This window comes from Bipolaris oryzae (assembly GCF_000523455.1).
Source record: "Bipolaris oryzae ATCC 44560 unplaced genomic scaffold scaffold_64, whole genome shotgun sequence".
Classification (NCBI taxonomy): Eukaryota; Fungi; Ascomycota; class Dothideomycetes; order Pleosporales; family Pleosporaceae; genus Bipolaris; species Bipolaris oryzae.
This window is the reverse complement of record NW_006911340.1, coordinates 71,728-90,170: the sequence shown is the minus strand read 5'-3', so window position 1 is coordinate 90,170 and position 18,443 is coordinate 71,728. Positions and strand designations below refer to the sequence as shown.

Genomic DNA, 18,443 nt, shown 5'->3' with positions numbered 1-18,443 from the left:
CGTAGCCCCTTACACCTGTAGCTTTCTGGAAGCCTCTACGGCCAGATGCTCGGTCTCACTGTTGCAGCACGACCTTGACCGTCGCCATTTGCGCTGCCTAAAGATGCTAATACCGTCGATCTACTACTATAAAAAAACGATACCTTAACACTATGCTCATATCGGCAGTCCTCTAGCTAACTAGTAATTATCCAGAGTTTTTTTTCTAGTCAGTTTTACTTCTCGGCGAAGCCTTGTCCCCACATAATGGATATTAAATAAGTCAACACTAAACACGCTTATAGTATACCTTAGGAATAGTTCCTTGAGCACACACGCTCTTAAAGCATCGCTGGCTCTATCATCTAAGATTAGAGGTTCGTATTTTAATAGCAACATAGTAATATCCGACTTAGTCGCCGATGACCTTCGTAAAACAAAATACTCTACTAGCACTAGCGCACCTAGGTCCTTCTCAGGGGACATGAGCCTATTTTATAGATAACTAATACTTCTCTCTATAAAAAGCCCTCATCATCTAAGACTATATATCTATCACATATTACCTATAACTAAATTCGTATCTTATCTTCTTCGCTGTGCCAGACTCGTCTGTACTAAGCCGTAGGACACAATGCAATTCCTAAACGTGCTTATCATCCTTCCCTTTATAAGTCTAGTCACAGCTCAAGGCCAGGGCTTGATTTTGTGCAAATCAGCCCCAAAGGGGTGGGGAGTATGTGTCACATCTTCATACTTGAAGCTTTCCTAATATAGATTAATAGACTCCTGGAAATTGTGTTCGAGGTGATATAGATAGGTGTCGAGATGAAATTTGCAAGCGATATGTAAGTTAAAAGCCCTATATAACTATGAGAGTGACTAACATTAGATAAGTGCCCTGGCAAAAAATTTCAATCAGCATGGGCGAATGATTCAGGAACATGTGATTGTTACTGCGCTTGATGTACAACAGTAACTATCACGATACTTCGATATCAGACCCAAGGAAGGACGACCCTCGGTGATCCAACGGGCATCTGTTAGGCAAGGGGGGGGGGTGGAGGGAGGGCAGGCACGTGCATAGAGTATATATAGCCTTTATCCAAACCCTTAGGAGCACCTCAAAAATTCACCTTAACTGAATCCTTATTACCTAATATAGTTGTGCCTATCTACTAAACACGTCACAGTAACGATATTCTGCAGCTATTGTGTGAGACTCTACAGCGTTAAGTTTGGTGGTTTTGGTGTTCGGAGTGCGCGTTGGCCCGTCACCATTGGTATATACCCAGAGTGAAAGGCGGGGCAGACAGCGGACGTGGTGTGGACATCAATCTACGCCGCCCCACCTGGCCCCATATGTACAGACAGTGTCTGCCATGTAAGTAAGCATAGGGATAGACGTTGCTTGATCGTTCTCGGCATACTCAGGCAACACACGGCGATGGCGGCTAATACTATCACGGAGGAGTAGAGGGTATCAGGGAAGAGTTAGAAAATAGTATTAATAGAACGAGCGATAGCACGATTAACAACGCACTTTTTAGTATTAGAGGCTAATATACTAGGAGAGTAAGAGCTATAGAGTAGATGTGTATTTTACTTATCTATATAAGCATGTTATAGAATAGTCCGAGGGTTCGGAAGAGAAAGTGTCCCGCTACACCGTGCGTCCCGGCACGTAGGGATGGATGTTATATACATTACTTTGCATAAACATCCGGAAACAGGACATGCAGAATCTCGTCTAGAAGCGTAAAAACAAGATGGGTGCTACAAAAAACACGTCATTAGCATACGTTCTTCGTTCAAACCACCGAAGAAAAGAGGGAGAAAGAAAAAAACAACAACACTTACTTCAACCGCCCATTATTAACTGTCCCCTCCAACTTCTTCGCCGCCAACTGCGCATTCTGTCTCCCAACCACACTACTCGCCAACTCGGGTATAAGCGTACTAAGCACGTCGCTCGCGGCCTTCCTACTCCGCTCTTTATCCTGGGTCGTGCGCTCCACTCCGGCTTTCATGCGGCCATCGGGCCACATGCTATCTTTGAGCGCATCAATGTACTGAGCAATGTTCATTTCGGATAGGAGGTTATCAAAGGACTCGCGGACTTTGCGCTCGATGGTGCCGCCGAGGAGCTGGTGCAGGACGACGACGACGGCGCGGCCGCGGAGCCAGTTGTTTTCGCGGTTGAGCTCGAAAGTTTCGAGGAAGAGGTCGCAGATTGGTTTGACAAAGGGTTCGAGTTCTTTGTTTTCGAAGGCGAGGAGCTCAGCTTCGGCTTCAGCGTCTGGGTTGGGCTCGCCGGCTACGAGGACGCCGGAGGAGGCGAGGCTGGTGGGTTGGGCGGTCGCGCCGTTGGTATGGGCGAGCTGCGTGGTCGCGGCGGAGATGAGGTTTTGGCCTGCTACGGAGAGTTGGTCGAGGACGGGGATGTTGCCGAGGAATTCTTCCATGCCGTCTGCGACAGAGTTGTAGATGCGGGTCACGAAATCATTCGAGTTTGGATCTTGATTCTTGAGCGCTTCGGCAGGACTGATCGCAGCTTGAGAGAGGAATGCTCGAAATTCACGGCTGCGACATACAGCTGGGATGAGTAGGAGCTCTCGCAGATACTTTTCCAGACCGACCCGCCGTTTGTGCAAAGAGTCTTTTTGAAGCTTGAGTATCATCTGGCGGCGTGGAAACTCTAGGTTCCGAACTTGAGGAAACTTTGCACGAAGCCTTTTGTTCAGTTCGTGGAACTCGCTGTAACGGCGCGAGACGACCCAAGTTGCTGCGGGCATTTGGTCGCCCGCGCGTCGTCGGACTTCAATAACGTACATGGCATAGTCCTTGCCGTCCTCTTCTGTGCCCACCATGATTGACTGTATGAACACGTTTGCACGCCCGTACAAACTGTTGTCACTCTCTTGCACAATGTACTGCTGCCGTTGGAGTTCTTTTCGCTGAATCTCTCGCTGTAAGCTAGCTTTGGACTTGCGCAAGATTCTAAGCTCAGCGGCATTGTTGGTCAACTCAGCCTTTGATGTAAGCGAATCCACAATAGACTCTTGTGTCACTAAACGCTCGATATCGGCTGTAAGAGCATCGATCGCCTCCGCTAACCCCAGATCTCCCGGTGCAGCTTCGTGTATCTCCTCGTCATCCGCCTTTTCGCTTGATATTGGATCATCGACTTCGTCTTCTAAGAATTTCTGCTCGTCGCCAAACAAATCATCGTTAAATACGCCGCGAGTTCTGGGTTCTCCAACTAGACCGAGTGATGCTATGCTCGGTCTCAGACTCTCTTTTCCTTGCGGATTAGGTGACAACGCCCGAGGTAGATCAAGAGAGCCGCGCATTGAGTCATTATCCACTGGTGATTTTAGACCTGGCTCATAGAAAATAGAACCTTCTGGCTCATCCATGATGTCAGTCAGAGCAGCCTGCATAGCATCCACCACCCTTGCATCATTTGCACCATTTCGATCATAGCCAAAGTCGGAATTTAAGCTCGCGGTAGAGTGCGCAAGGGGATCGGAGTCGTAATCATCGCCAAACAGTGGTGCACGCTTAGACGTAGATGGTGCAACATCCAAGGAGCGTCGTGCAGGTGGCTCTATGATATTAGCTGATGCTTGACTTTTTAGATCTGAAGAGGATGCAACTGCTCGACGCAGATCCCCTTGTGGTGCATATAACGAACTATTTTGTCTTGAATGCGTCCGAGACACGGAGGGTGTCACTGGAGATGGGGCCTCCATAGGTTGCGTCACGGTTCTCGCCTTTCCGGCACTGTTGTCGGTATTTGCTGCTTCATCCATGGCCAGCCACTTGTAGTATAGGTTTGATTTCTTGAATCGTCGAAAGTAGGGCTCTTGTAGCTGTTCGTATGCGGCAGTTTGCGCTTGCAATAGGGAACGCCGTGCATTGTGATATTGTTGGGGCGTCGCTTTCCGGCCAGCCTTGAGAAATTCTGCAACAGCTCGGCGGGCTTCCGGGAGAATCTTGAGTTCAGGCTTGGATAAGTATGCCTCGTGGATCTGCGCTAGATCTGCGCGATCCGACTCGGTCCACGTGGGAAGCGTGCCAACATAATCTTGGCTTTCCTCAGTCTCTACTTCCAACGGGTTACGGAATCCATCCACAACAAGCCAGAACTGCACTAGTCGCATGAGGTCCGTCTGATCCATGAATTCCATGAAGCACGAAAGACCTGATGCGTCATACAGCACTTCGCGCAAGGATGCATTGGCAAACTTGGACGACGAACGCTTGTGCTTTGGGGCTTCCTGGGCTATGACTTTGGCACGAACTGATCCACCAGCGCTAAGTGTCGCAACCTTGGTATCAAGCACATGGCGTGCGGACTCAAGACGCCGCAAATAGACGGGATCTTGGCCTTCAATCATCGAATCTTTACGTAGCTGGCTTGCGATCTCGCTGCGAAAACGCCTAGCATCTGCAAGCGTGTTCGTTTGCTGTATTGCTCGCATGAACCTTTCGAATTTCCGTTCATTATCGCTGGGCAAGAGTTTAGGGAACTGTGTGTTCTTGGCTGTTTTCTGTGTGGGCGGGGCGTGTTCGTCGAGGGCAGCTCGTACTTTGCGTACCGTCTTTCTTTCTTGTAGCAAAGACCGGCCCTGGATTTGTTAGTATATTTAATGGTAGACGATGGATGATCTTACATAGCCTTCCATGAGCTGATTCCATGTATCAGGGTCAGCAAGCATGTGCATCACGGGTGACAGGACTGCACAAGCCACAATCTCTTTGATGAGCACATTGACAGCTGGGCTTGTGGACATATTAGGAGGCATGATCTTTGGTAGGAGTCGCGTGACTATGTTCCTCAAGTGCTGCTGCTGTATTGGTTTGGTGTTTGAGTATGCCAAAGACGCAGCAGGATGCAGCCGACCCTCTTTGTATTTGGCTGCGATGGCAAGATCAAGCTCCTCTGAATCTGTAATATTGCGCGACAGCTTGCGCCCTCGAACCACGCGCTCGGCCTCGTACGACGCTTTCAAGTGGTCAGTGATGAGAGGAATCATGCGCGACACGACCATCTCGACCATATCTACTGCCAGTATGCGTTCCCGTATCTCGCCCATGGCTGCACGCACTGCCTTGTCGACCTCGTGTACGAATGTTGGGCTCTTGCTGATGCTCCCATACCAGCTTTTTACAAAATCGCGCAGTATCAGGCCGATCAGGACATCGAGGCTGTCTGATATCATATAGGACGCGGGGTATAGCGGTTCCATCATGTACATGTTCCTCTTGTCCAGAGCCTCCCTCTCAGCCTTCCACTTGTCCGGCGCCACAAAGGCAACATGGCGCGGCCCATAGTCGATATTTCCGCCGCGTCGTAGGTCCCTGTCCCAGGCGGTGGTGAAGGTGAGCCATGCCAGCAGTGCGAGCGTCGCAAGTGCTCCGGTGATGAATGCGTAGGGGAGGTAGTGCAGCTTGGGCTGCCAGTGGGTCAGATAGCCCCAGGCGACGAATATTGCGACGGCAGCAAGTATCAAGTCTCTGCGCTTCACAGTGGCCATACTCGTGCTGGCGGCGCCCGGTTCGGCATCTTGGGTGCGGTGACCGAAGATGCGGGAGGCTTGGTGTTCTGGACAGCCCACTTCGGAGCTTAGGCCACTGACGTCGATCCGGCGTATACCGTATTCACCTGGGACAGCCTCTGTACCATACTTGACACCATCTCAAGTTTTGTAGTGATCTTTTTGGTCTGTATGCCTTGCTGGAGTAGTACTTAGTCAGTGAGAGACAACTACTTTATGCTCACCACCTTCTACTTCAACACAAGGTAGCCATGTATATTGTTTTGTCAGAGCAATCATGAAGTATCCAACTTTGGATGGAAAGGGTTTTGTAGGATGAGTTTTCTTCTAACATGCATTGGTTACTTTTTCTAAATAGTCAATCCACCCCTATACTCTGTACGGTGAGATTTATCACGTGCTCGAAGCGTTATGTCAGCATCTAGAGCCAACAGGAGCTACAAAGCAGGTGTTGTGCTATCTTGAACAAGAAAAAGAAAACAACATATACTGTACATGTGTTTGAATGACTACATTGATTGGTGCCAAGTAAAAAAAGGGGGTGCAGGACAACGCGTAAGACCAAGCAACCCAACTCCGAGTAGCTTTGAAAAAAGCTTCAACGATACTGTCGAAAAAAAAGGCATCACAAGATACAAAATATAGTAGTTCTGACAACAATTAGAAGGATGTAGGGGTATGCGTAGACATTAAGTGGTATCTGAACTATTCACTTTTTCTTATTTGGTGATATACAAACAAAGCAAACCCAAACTACGTCACGTCGCCGTACCGTGACACCTTCATTACCATAATAGCCCCATTTCATATCAAAATGTCAACAGAGAGAGAAGATATGGTAGTAATTTACAAAGCGAGCATGGCAAGGGCGGCGGCACCAATGATACCAACGGCCTGGGTGGCCTGGGCAGCAGCACCAGTGAACTGGGAGACGGAAGAAGGAGTGCCAGAGGCAGAGGGAGTTCCGGAGGGTGTAGCAGAGCGAGTGACGGAGGGCGAGGCAGAGGGAGTGCCGGTAGATACGGGGCTGGGCATGGGAACAGGAGTGCCGGACGCTACAATGGATGAGATGACCGAGGAGGCGGCAGAGGCAACTGAAGATGCTGCAGATGCTGCAGACGATGGCGCTGGGGCGGCAGAGGCAGAGGCAGAGGCAGAGGCGGCAGGAGCGCTGCTCTGAGCAGGGGCGCCGGTGTCGGGGATGGTGATGGGAACACCAGCAGCCTGGCAGGTGGACTCGACGGCGGCAATAGCCTTTGCCTGGTCGGCAGCCTCGCAGCCCTTCTGCACACAGGGCTGGACCTGGGCAAGGAGTGTGTCACCCTTCTTGCAGTGGCAGGCAAAGTCGGTCAGGTTCGCGCAGCCATCACTGGTGAGAGGACCGACGAAGCAGGAAAGCTGAGTGTTGTTAGTAGGCGTACGTTTAATGGGGAATTGCATAGTATGGACATACAGCGCACTGAGGGATGTTGTCGAGCTGAGCGCTGGCGACAGAGGCCAAGGCGACGATGGAGGCGATAGTGAAGGTCTTCATTTTGGCTGTTGTTTGAGGTTGAAGCAGCGACGGATTTGTTCGGGATTGACAGTACGTTTATAAAGACAGTAGAATCACGATGAGCATCCAAGGAGGTTATCAAAGACTCTTTATATGGCAGTGAGTACTGAGGCGCCCCATACCCAAACAAGGGAGCCTGTTGGCACACAAGTAGGCTCAAGCTCCACACATTACTCTTTGTCACATATGAAAAAATTGCCTCCATCCAGATCTTCGAAAGAAAGCTGGAGATATGACTCGATCTGGCAACGCTAGTTGGATATACCCCAGACTAGGGCACTAGTTGCGGCTGCATGCAGGGGACTGCAGACGGCGAAGTCTAATGAGGGTGGGAAAGAGGCAGACGGAAATTCCAGACGACTGGAAGGGAATGCACTGCCGCGTCAGCCCCTAGCTCTCTACGCATGTGCTTGCTGGCGAGCGCCCGAGCAAGGTGTGTAGTATTGTGTTAAGCAAAGCGACGATCCGAGAATGCGACGGGTGGACGTCATTGGGCAAGCCAGGGGTTACAGCATTGCTGTCAGTGGCCTGTTCAGGGGCTAAAAGCATATTAGAGCGGCTGGTCCTTTGGGGGTGAAGACCACTCACACTCACACTACAGGCTGTTGGCCGGGGCTTGGAATTGGTGCGGCAGTGGCACGGACTAGCGCCAATAGAAATCCGGGGCAGTATTGGCATCTGCGAGTGTTTGTGCAAACGTCACATCAAACCATGCCTGCCTTGGGGGCACCCTCTAATGCGCGAAATAAAGAACATTCGCGGACCAAGCCTTCGAAATCGACAGCATCATTGGTAGGCGGGCCGGCCGCTGCGACACACGACAACAGAATTCGCAGGCGCAACCCCGCAAATGCGAGTACCCATTCTTGGTCAATCGTCCGGGACCGCCCATACCCGTCCTTTTCTGGCTAAAGCCATTTGGAAATGGCTGAGAAACTTGGCCCACCGCCTATCGGCATGTGTCATCCGAGCGTCCGATAGTACATACTTACTCTAGCCCGTGTGTCGAAGAATCTCGCATCAGTTGGTTGAGTGGCGTGAGCCTGGCAACCTCTGTTGCTGTCGTACCTGCGCCGGTTTGCCACATGAATTTTTCCACGTCCATGTTCCTCCAGAAGCATCAATGGGCCGCTACTCTGCTTGCGGCCCAGTCCTCAACCACAAGGCCACGTGCAACGCGACCATTGAGTAGCGAGCCTTGTACTATGTTCCTGCGTCATTCTCATGCGGAGGCAGCTTCCTTGTATGGAAAGATCTGACGGCTCGGTCGGCGCGAGGCGACAAGTTCCTCGGCAGCATGTGCTTGTGCTGGCACTGTCCAGCTGCTTCCCAGCCTGACACCTTGGAAAATGGAGCGGTAAAGCGGAGAACTTGGAAGATCTGGGGAAACAAGCCTTGTCCCTGAGGCTAGGACAACGGAGAAGGCCCTTCCAACTCAGCTGAGAGCTACCGTAGTGCCGCTGAAAGCTGGTCCTGCGGCGACAACACATTGGATGGTCACTGTGCAATGCGCATCGAGTTGATTAGCAGCATTTCAACAGGCGAGTTCACCGTTTACCCAATGTTTGCCGCAAGGCCGCAGGATTGGACGGCGGTAGGTGAGTGGCGCTCTAAACCGCATCCCTGCGCGCTCGGAAACAAGTGCGCATGCACACACACATTCATGCAACATTTCGAAGCGCAGCGGTCTGCTGGACCACATGATGACGAGTCCCATGCAAAGTCCCAAGAGAGCATGCCTGTGAAATACAGCGATGATCATCATCGAGCTTGCAGTGGTATGATGACTCGGCCTTCGTCTCGACTCATTTTGGCATCTGGCGACAAGTCTTGGCCATTACAAATGATTGAGGACAGGCCGGGTTCTCGGTTTTGGCCCAAAAGCCTCAAGACCTTGACGTTTTAATTTTATGAAGAAGATTGTTGAAAGCGAATTCTATCGTACGATGCGAGCGCAGTGTATGTATGGAATCGACTGATCTAATGAGAGGGGCTGTTTTTAGAAACCCAAGGCGGGGAGGGGCTTTTCCTACTAGAAATAGGGTCTCAACAAAGAAATGTAGCACTGTATGTAGTAGTGTTTCATAATTCCCAACCCAAAAGTTGCTTGGTTGGCCAGAGTTTGGGTAGAGGTTCCCTAGTCTTGTTGAGTACTACGCGTGATAGAGCAAGGCGAATGTAGTCGAAGATATGACATTAACGCACCTATCTTTGTTTTTTGCAAAAAAAGTCGCATGAGTCTTAGATAACTGAAGATAATAGAAAGGACAAATTTCATCAAGTATTGGAACCGAAGTTGCGAGGTCAAGCGTGAGCAATGCTACCCAGGTGGACGAACATCAGATGAGATAAGATAAGATCTATTTCGGCCTTGGCTCGGTCCAGTCCAGCCAGGCGCGCTAATGAAACTTCCGTCGGCGGTCGCGATTCCCAAGTTCATGACGAACTGTTGGCCTCGCATACCGGTCAAACGCCTCCACACGTGAGCTTTCTCTGTTAACTCTCGCTATCGCCATCGCATAAGTCGCTATATCTGTCGTTCTGCATTGTAACCATCAAATCCTCCGATAGACAAACGCAGTCATGGCCGACACGGCAGCTTCGCGACCTCCCAGCACGGCAGAGCAGCTCGTAAGAATGTCCTCGAAGCGGACGCGGGAGATATTCGCTGCCGACTTTGCTTCATCCGCTGCATTAGATCACGCATCCAACGGCAGCTTCTCCATACACCCCACATCGCCGGCCCCCTCGACCGCTGCCGACCAAGCAGGCGTCGCATCGCGCATTCGCAATGAATACGAGCACGTCCGCGAACTTCCACCTGCCCTTGCGGCCAAGATGGCCAGTGCCGCATCTACAGCAGCAGAGCGGCGCAAGAAGATCAAGGCTCAGAACGCCGAGGAGAAGGCCTCTGATCCCAAGATGCAGAAGATGATTGAGGGAGTCTCAGAAAAGGCTGACAAGGCGCGGGATGCACAATCAATGCAGCTGGCAGTACGAGCTGGAGGAAAGGGCGCTGCTCCCAACGCACAAGGGCCTACACCGAATAGAGATCAAACATCCAGTTCGCTGGTTAGGAAGGACGTGGTTAGGCAAGCGAAGCCTGAGTGGCATGCTCCGTGGAAAATCAAGACAGTCATTAGCGGGCATATGGGATGGGTGAGTAAATTTCAATTGCCTATAGTGGTAACAAGGACTGACTTGGTATAGGTGCGATCGGTGGCCATGGAGCCTGGGAATGAGTGGTTTGCTACTGGTGCAGCAGACCGCACCATCAAGCTCTGGGACCTTGCGAGCGGTCGGTTGAAAATCACCCTAACGGGGCACATCTCAGCAGTCAGAGGCCTTGCAGTAAGCCCAAGACATCCCTATCTTTTCTCCTGCGGAGAAGACAAGATGGTCAAATGCTGGGACCTCGAAACCAACAAGGTAATTCGACATTACCACGGCCATCTGAGTGGAGTCTACTCGCTTTCGCTTCACCCGACAGTGGACGTCTTGTGCACAGGAGGACGTGATGGTGTAGTACGTGTATGGGACATGCGCTCACGCAGCAACATCCACGTCCTCGGTGGTCACAAAGGAACAATCTCCTCGATCCAGTGTCAAGAAGCCGAGCCACAAGTAATATCCGGAAGCATGGACAGCACAATCCGACTATGGGATCTTGTCGCAGGAAAGACCCGAACTGTATTGACTCACCACAAAAAGTCTGTCCGCGCTCTTGCCACGCATCCTACAGAATTTACCTTCGCCTCTGGTTCTGCACAATCCGCAAAACAATGGCTGTGTCCCAACGGAGACTTCATGCAAAACTTCTCCCCTGTAAACAGCATCATCAATACGCTTTCGGTAAATGAAAACAACATGATGTTCGCCGGCAGCGACAATGGCGAAGTCTCCTTCTATGACTGGAAGACTGGTCATCGCTTCCAACACACTGAGAGTATCGCTCAACCTGGTTCTCTTGAAGCAGAAGCCGGAGTCATGTGCTCTACCTTCGATGCATCGGGACTTCGTCTTATCACTGGCGAGTCAGACAAGTCGATTAAGATTTGGAAACAGGATGAGAATGCAACAGAAGAGACGCACCCTCTAGATTGGAAGCCAACACTTGGTCGACAAAAATATTAAGGATCTAATGCCATTTGCCATCAAACTTGGGCAAATGCGATTATTGATGTTGCATGGTAATTAGGAGTTTTGTGGTGAGCACATTGGCGTCGAAAATGTATGATTATTTAGATGTTCTTTTTTTTTCCCCTTTATTGTATTACATGCACAAGTCTGAGAACGAACGAGGATATACCATACTAGCGACTACGATTAAAGTGCGGTCTTAGTCTTTCGAACTTTGATTCGAACAACATAGCTTTAAATCTAAAAGCTATTGTTTCTAATGTATTTCTTCATTTGACAGGTATTTGGAGTGTCATGATATTTTTTTTTGGATTTATCACGTTTCGTACGTCTTGTTCATCACAAAGGCATACGCGTGCACGTGAGCGAGTTTGGAGCGTCGGTTCACAGAATGTTTCTTCTCCCAATACATAAGTAGACGCTTAGAGCTAATCTAGTGTGCTTTTTGTCTTATGAATGCAATCGAATTGTGTCTCCTGCCTGGGTTGATGAGCGAGAGATGGTGTTTGTCCACCCCCTACCCTATCCCTTTCACTCTTGCCCGATTCGGAGACTGCACTTCACTCACCTCTCATCGCTAATTGAAAAGTTTTTTCTTTCGGCTAGCGTTTGTCCAAACAAGAGTCAACCCGCTGATATCAAAACATTTTCCTCCTGCCTCGAAGCACTCTCTCTTTCCCTTCATATTGTACAGTCATCCCTGGCGACAACCGAAAAGCTACCCGCCATCTCGCACGCTCGCCCTGTGGTGGCTGCAGATACCCAGCATGTCTGAGCATGGTAGACCCAGCGGACGAGGCAGGGGAACTCGCGGTCGTGGTCGTGGCCATGGCCGTGGCTACGGTCGTGGAGGCAACACACCCGAAAGACAACATGTACGCGAGACTCCTCCCACAAGAATCAAAGAGACAGAAGAACAGCTTCAGGCGCGAAATTCATACAACTCATGGAAGCGGTTGTTCGCCCAACCAGTCGATAACCCCAGTGTAAGGCGACAGCTCTGGGAAGGCGCGCTCAGCATATTGGAGGCAGGAGATCGAGACTGGCGCCAAAGACTCCCTCAAGGTCTTAATGACGACGATGGCATTGGACATCGTCACATCCTTGCCCTAATCAGTGCCAATACTAGTGGTACTGACTACGAGACCTTCATCAGCAATGCTCGCAACTTCCTTCTTACAATCACACATTCATCCATCCTGCGCTGTCTCGCTGTTGATACCCATGTCGGGCTCATCTACAACCTCTTTGGAGGAGTTGGTGGAAAGAGGGCTGTTTCCTTTCTTCGACGCCTTATTAGGGCCATATTAGCAACTTCTGCTACAGGGGCGACCGGGAACTCAACAGAGGACGCAAAAGCAACACTTCTTGCCATGTCTGTTGCTCTATTTGAGCTTCTCAGGCGTGAATCTAGGGTGCGCTTCAATGATGAGATCCCTTCACTTATCGAATCCATACAGAATGCCACAAGAGTCTCCAAAGATGATGCCTCTTCAGAGCCGTTGGCACGCACCTTCAATAAGCTAAACGACATTCGAGCCTTGTTGGCACGCGCTCAAGGTCTTCTTGCTGACACGAGCATGGACGAAGATAATGCAGTCGATGATTACAACAACGCATCCTCCTACCCGCGCGACCTGATCATGCCCTCCGGCCGTTTCGATAATGACAAGAAAGACATCGCTGACATAGTCCTGTTCCCTACTCGAGGTGAGATTATGAGCGACGCAGAAGAATTTCTTCCCTATACCGACCCTGACCAGCCTCATTTCCTCGACGATCCTGTACAGCGCCACATCGATACCTTCTTCAGGTTGTTACGCCACGATATCTTTGGTGAGTTGAAGGGAGCTCTTGCAGGGGTAATGCATACAGTAGCTCAGGAGCCTACTGCGCTATGGAATGCAAAACTGAGCCTAGGGGACATGCGTGCTTATCATTACATCAATGCTCGGATCAGTTATGTCACTTTGGAGGCCAGAAAGGGTCTACAAGCACAGGTTGAGTTCGTTCAACCAGGCGCAGTTCGCAAGAAGTCAAGTGCAGAAAAAGAGAGGTGGTGGGAGGAATCGCGAAGGTTCAATGAAGGAACACTGCTATCCTTCATATGGATCGATAATTCTGTCACTCAGCACATTTTCCTTACAGTTTCGGGAAAGACCACAGATCCCGCAAAAGAATACGGTCTGAGTCATGGCAAAGAAATGGCGTATATTACTGCAAGTTTGGCAACCCACGATAGGACCACCGTGAGGAGTCTCATGCAAGCACATACTGGGGCGGCTCGTGGCTTGCTGTTGGAATTTCCCAACGTGATACCTGCCACGTTTTCACCCATTCTAGAGAATTTGAAGGAGATGCACCGCTTGAATCGTCTCCCGTTCCAGCAGTGGATCGTGCCTCGCAGACACGAAGGGCCACCAGGGAAAAGGGTGATGCATCAAATTCCCCCGCCTCTATACACACGTACTCCAGGTTTTAAATTCTCTTTGTCACCTCTGCTAAAGGACAGAAGCAAGGGGGGCCGACTGCTCATGGATCCTACGTCCTCATGCGATGATGAAGTGTTACTCAAAAAGCTTGGAACTGCGACTGATCTCGACCGTGGACAATGCCAGGCCTTGATTGCAGCGCTGACTCGTGAATATGCATTCGTCCAAGGTCCTCCTGGGACTGGAAAGAGCTATCTCGGTCTCCAAATCATGAAGGTTCTCTTGGGTCTTAGCAAAGAGGCCAATTTGGGGCCCATCATGATAGTGTGCTACACCAACCATGCATTGGACCAATTCCTAGAGCATCTGCTTGATATAGGTGTAACAAAGCTCATCCGCGTTGGAGCAATGAGCAAGTCCAAGAGGTTGGAAGGCCACAACCTCCGCTTTGTGAGCGACCTGGCAACGAAGACGAAGTCAGAAAAGTACATGGCGGCTGTGAACTACAACCAGCTTGAGAAGACGCAGAGAGAAGCCACATCAACATTTGCTTCGCTGAAAAGTATGCGAAGGCATCCTGAATGGAAAGTTTTGAAGAACCACATTTCTGAAGAATACCCAAACATACATAGCCAATTCCGCCACATCGATGCTCAAGGGTTTGAACTAGCTGGCCGTCATCCATTCGATGTTTGGGCATCGGACATCCAGGCATATTGCACTCGACAGTCCGCGGCATTGCTAAAACAAATTGTGCAGAAAGCAAACACGAATGTATATTCGCTGACGACTCAGGAGCGAGGCGCTTTAGTTGCGCATTGGATTGAGGGAGCTCGAAGCAACAAGATAGACGAGCTCTATGAGATGATCAATGATGCTGCGAAAACTCAAAAGGAGCTGACAAACGTACATGAAGAACGAAATCGACGAGTACTGGAAGAAGCGCAGGTCATCGGTGTGACGACAACTGGCCTTGCGAAACGAATTGCTGTCCTCCAGCAGGTAAAGTGCAAGGTTATCATCTGCGAAGAAGCTGGAGAGGTCATGGAAAGCCATATGATCTCCGCATTACTCCCGGATGTTGAACACGTGATCCAGATTGGAGATCATGAGCAGCTTCGACCTTCAGTGAGTAACTTCCGCGATCTATCACTCGAAAGTGAGCGAGGAAAGCTTCACCAGCTCGACAGAAGCCAGTTCGAACGGCTCTGTGTTGGTGAGCCGGGACGTCCTTTAATGCCCGTTGCTCAACTCAATGTTCAACGCCGAATGCGTCCACAGATATCTTCGTTGATACGTGAGACCATCTACGGGAAACTCCAAGATCATCCTTCCACAACCGATCTACCTGATGTAGTTGGTATGCGTCAGAATGTTTTCTGGCTCGACCACAAAAACTTTGAGAACCAGAAGGATGCAAATGTCCATATCAACAATTCCAAATCGAACTCATGGGAAGTTGGAATGGTGCATGCACTAGTGCGACACATTGTTCGCCAAGGAGTGTACAAATCCGAAGACATTGCGGTATTGACGCCATATACTGGCCAACTTCAAAAGTTGCGAGCCACTATGAGGAGCGATTTTGAGATCTGCCTTAGTGACCGCGACAGGGAAGCATTGGAAAACGACGGTTTCACGGTCGATGACGTGACATCTCGGGTACCAGCTCCATCCCAACTTCGATCATACCAAGGCAAGCCCTTGGAGAAGAAACAGCTATCCGAAATGTTGAGAATCGCTACTGTCGACAACTTCCAGGGAGAAGAAGCAAAGATCGTCATCGTGTCACTCGTACGGAGCAATGAGGCACAGAAAGTTGGCTTCCTCAAAACAACCAACCGTATTAATGTGCTCCTTAGTCGTGCACAACACGGCATGTATCTCATCGGCAACACAGAAACCTACCTTAGCGTTGAAATGTGGCGAAAAGTCATCAACATGCTTAGAGCTTCTGCCTGCGTTGGTAAGAGCTTAGCTCTGTCTTGCCCTCGACATCCCGGAACGCCTATCGAAGTACAAGAGCCAGATGATTTTCAGAAATACAGCCCTGAAGGTGGTTGTATATTGGCATGTACTGACCGTCTTGACTGCGGTCATCGATGTGGAGCTAGATGCCATTCAGAAGCTATGCATGCTGTGTTCCAGTGCGAACAGTCATGCCAACGCCAACATCAGCCATGTGGTCATTTATGCCAAAAGCCTACATGTGGAGAGCCTTGTGGGAAATGTGTGGTATTGTTGGACAATGTGCCGCTTCCGTGTGGCCATCTCAAGCATTCCATCCACTGTTATCGCACCCAGAATGTCGCTAGCATTGCTTGCGATGTCAAGGTATCGAAGGTCGTTCCTGGCTGCAAACATGAAGTGGTCGTAAAATGCTCTCTGGATGTTTCCACAGCCCACTTCAAATGCCCTACCCCATGTGAGGCTCTGCTAGCTTGCAGTCATCCTTGCCCAGGAACTTGTGGTCAATGTAATACTAAGGATGCTAGTAATAAGCCATCTATCAAGCATTCCACTTGTCGGAAGACTTGTGGCAGGAAGCATGGAACTTGTAGTCACAACTGCAAACGTCTATGTCATGATGGAACTGACTGTGGGTTATGTCAAAGCCCATGCGAAGTAAGTTACGCACGAATCCTTCCAGTGCATTCTTTGACAGTATTTAGGTCCGTTGCAAGCATACTAGATGTGCAAAGAAGTGTCACGAGCCCTGTGATCCATGCATTGAGCCTTGTGAATGGTTCTGCGAACATCGAGGAAGCTGCAAAATGCCATGTTCAGCACCATGCGATCGCTTACCCTGCGATGAACGTTGCACAAAACTTCTACGATGCGGTCATCAATGTCCGAGCATTTGCGGTGAAGAATGTCCTGCTGAATACTGTCAGCAATGTGGAATGAAATCCGAAGAACTTCCAGACATGATCATGATGTCACGTTACGCTGATATCGATCTCAATGAATCACCCATCGTTGTCCTTGGCTGCGGCCACTTCTTCACAACCGAGACTCTGGATGGCCATATAGGTCTCAAGGACGTATACGAGGTCGACAAGAAAACAGGCCGATTCATAGGTCTGATCGAGAATTCCGAGCTTTCAGCAGCGATCCCACAATGTCCAAACTGCAGAGAACCTGTCAAACAGTTCGTGACACAGCGCTACAACCGCCTCATCAACCGAGCTGTCATTGACGAGATTTCCAAACGTTTTATCGTCAGCGGACAACAGACACTTCAGATGCTGGAAGACAGGCTAAGTGTTGAGCGGACTAATCTCGAAATCTCACGCACTGCTGTTGTTGGAACATCTCGTGATTTGGGCACCGACCAGGCTGTCAACGAAATGAAGATGAAACAAATCAATGGCAGCCTTCGAACCAGGCATTCCAGCACGGTGATGCTGGTGGAAGATGTAAGATTGTTCCGCCAAAGAGTAGATGTTCAGCACAAACCAACGTACAAACTGTACCAAGCAATCATGTACAGCTACAAGAAGAATGCTTCCCTCGACGACGAGTTTGCTCAGTTATCTCTCGGTTCATCTTCCAAGTATCTGCAGTGCGACCGTGATCAGCGTATCGCGCTGGGTGGCCGCCTCCTCGAAATCAAAGTGCAATGTTTGCTACTTGAGGACAAGTTTGAAATCGCACGAGTGGTACGCAAAAGGTTTGGTGGAACAATCCTACTCAACTTCAGTGGAAGCTCGCCCGCAAAGAATACCCATTCCTTCCTGGAAGCATGCGAGAAACTGATCAGCGACTGCATCTCTGGATGCCTCCCCAAGCTCGCTGTTGAGACCTCTTTATACTACGCTTGCATTGCACAACTGTTTGGCAGCTCTGGAATGGTCAAAGACACCGGTCGCACTCGAGCAACCAACTACCGGAACACTGCTAAACGCCTTCTGGAGCAAGCAGAAACGCTCTGTCAGCATTCCTTCCGCGACCGAGACATCCTTCGAAAAGCCGTGCTCAGCTCAGCAGAGATGATGAATAGGGAATTCTACGAGGAAGTTTCAAAGGACGAAATCGAAGCTATTAAACAGGCAATGGTCAGTGGACCTGGAGGTATCGCAACGCACTCTGGACATTGGTACAACTGTGTCAATGGACACCCAGTAAGTCAAGCACGGCTCCCAATTTGTAATTTATGCTGATAATACGCAGTTTGCTATTGGCGAGTGCGGCATGCCCATGCAACTCGCACGCTGTCCGGAATGCGGCGAGCCTGTCGGCGGCCAGCACCACACTGCTGTCAGGGGAGTTTCGCGCGCGGTGGAGATGGAGTAATCAACCAGAAAATTGACAATCTAAGTCTTCATATTGGACAAGGATAGTCAATATATCAGGGTGGGGAATGTCAACATTGAGAAGAGGCGATGTGGAGATTGGGGACTAACTTCGTTCCGGATCGAGTATTACGTTTCACAACGCAGCCGCATCTTCCTTGGGGATAGAGCTGTTGCAAAGCTGTGTTATGTAGTACGACTAATTATCGTGTTACTTGGGCCGGTTAATTGGTGAGGTCAGGGTACGTGCGGGAGAAATCATATGGAAGTTGAGACAGTCTTGCAGATCTGCGCAAGGAAGCGAGCAGATGGAATTGGTGAATGAACAATGAAATATCAGAGTCAGTTATCTCGTGATTGAAGAAATAGTGATGAAGAAGTGTTCAATATGCACTTGGTTAAACATTGTGAGATGCACTGCAGCTGCACGCTCGGCTCCCCACGCTATCGCAAGAACATATGGTATCCAGCGAGCCCA

General features: G+C 49.9%; 5 protein-coding genes across 5 annotated transcripts; 2 read left to right on the top strand and 3 right to left on the bottom strand.

Moving 5' to 3' along the window:
- Positions 1 to 1,685: 1,685 nt before the first annotated feature.
- Positions 1,686 to 5,522, bottom strand: COCMIDRAFT_95266 (uncharacterized protein; the record flags this gene model as incomplete). The annotated part of the gene is made up of 3 exons (XM_007689761.1): positions 1,686 to 1,755; positions 1,840 to 4,613; positions 4,659 to 5,522. 3 exons carry the CDS (start codon positions 5,520 to 5,522, stop codon positions 1,686 to 1,688), a joined length of 3,708 nt encoding a protein of 1,235 aa, XP_007687951.1.
- A 442-nt stretch (positions 5,523 to 5,964) lies between these two features.
- COCMIDRAFT_95276 (uncharacterized protein) lies at positions 5,965 to 6,141 on the bottom strand (the record flags this gene model as incomplete). The annotated part of the gene is made up of 1 exon (XM_007689760.1): positions 5,965 to 6,141. A coding segment is annotated over one exon (177 nt), but the record flags the coding sequence as incomplete, so codon positions are not given.
- A 219-nt stretch (positions 6,142 to 6,360) lies between these two features.
- On the bottom strand, positions 6,361 to 7,077 carry COCMIDRAFT_95299 (uncharacterized protein; the record flags this gene model as incomplete). The annotated part of the gene is made up of 3 exons (XM_007689759.1): positions 6,361 to 6,570; positions 6,639 to 6,941; positions 6,997 to 7,077. The coding sequence occupies 3 exons, from the start codon at positions 7,075 to 7,077 to the stop codon at positions 6,361 to 6,363; spliced, it is 594 nt and encodes a 197-aa protein (XP_007687949.1).
- Positions 7,078 to 9,681: 2,604 nt separating this feature from the next.
- On the top strand, positions 9,682 to 11,232 carry COCMIDRAFT_5269 (uncharacterized protein; the record flags this gene model as incomplete). The annotated part of the gene is made up of 2 exons (XM_007689729.1): positions 9,682 to 10,257; positions 10,309 to 11,232. 2 exons carry the CDS (start codon positions 9,682 to 9,684, stop codon positions 11,230 to 11,232), a joined length of 1,500 nt encoding a protein of 499 aa, XP_007687919.1.
- A 773-nt stretch (positions 11,233 to 12,005) lies between these two features.
- On the top strand, positions 12,006 to 17,966 carry COCMIDRAFT_26290 (uncharacterized protein; the record flags this gene model as incomplete). The annotated part of the gene is made up of 5 exons (XM_007689733.1): positions 12,006 to 15,636; positions 16,118 to 16,295; positions 16,343 to 16,520; positions 16,565 to 17,794; positions 17,844 to 17,966. The coding sequence occupies 5 exons, from the start codon at positions 12,006 to 12,008 to the stop codon at positions 17,964 to 17,966; spliced, it is 5,340 nt and encodes a 1,779-aa protein (XP_007687923.1).
- Positions 17,967 to 18,443: the final 477 nt, after the last annotated feature.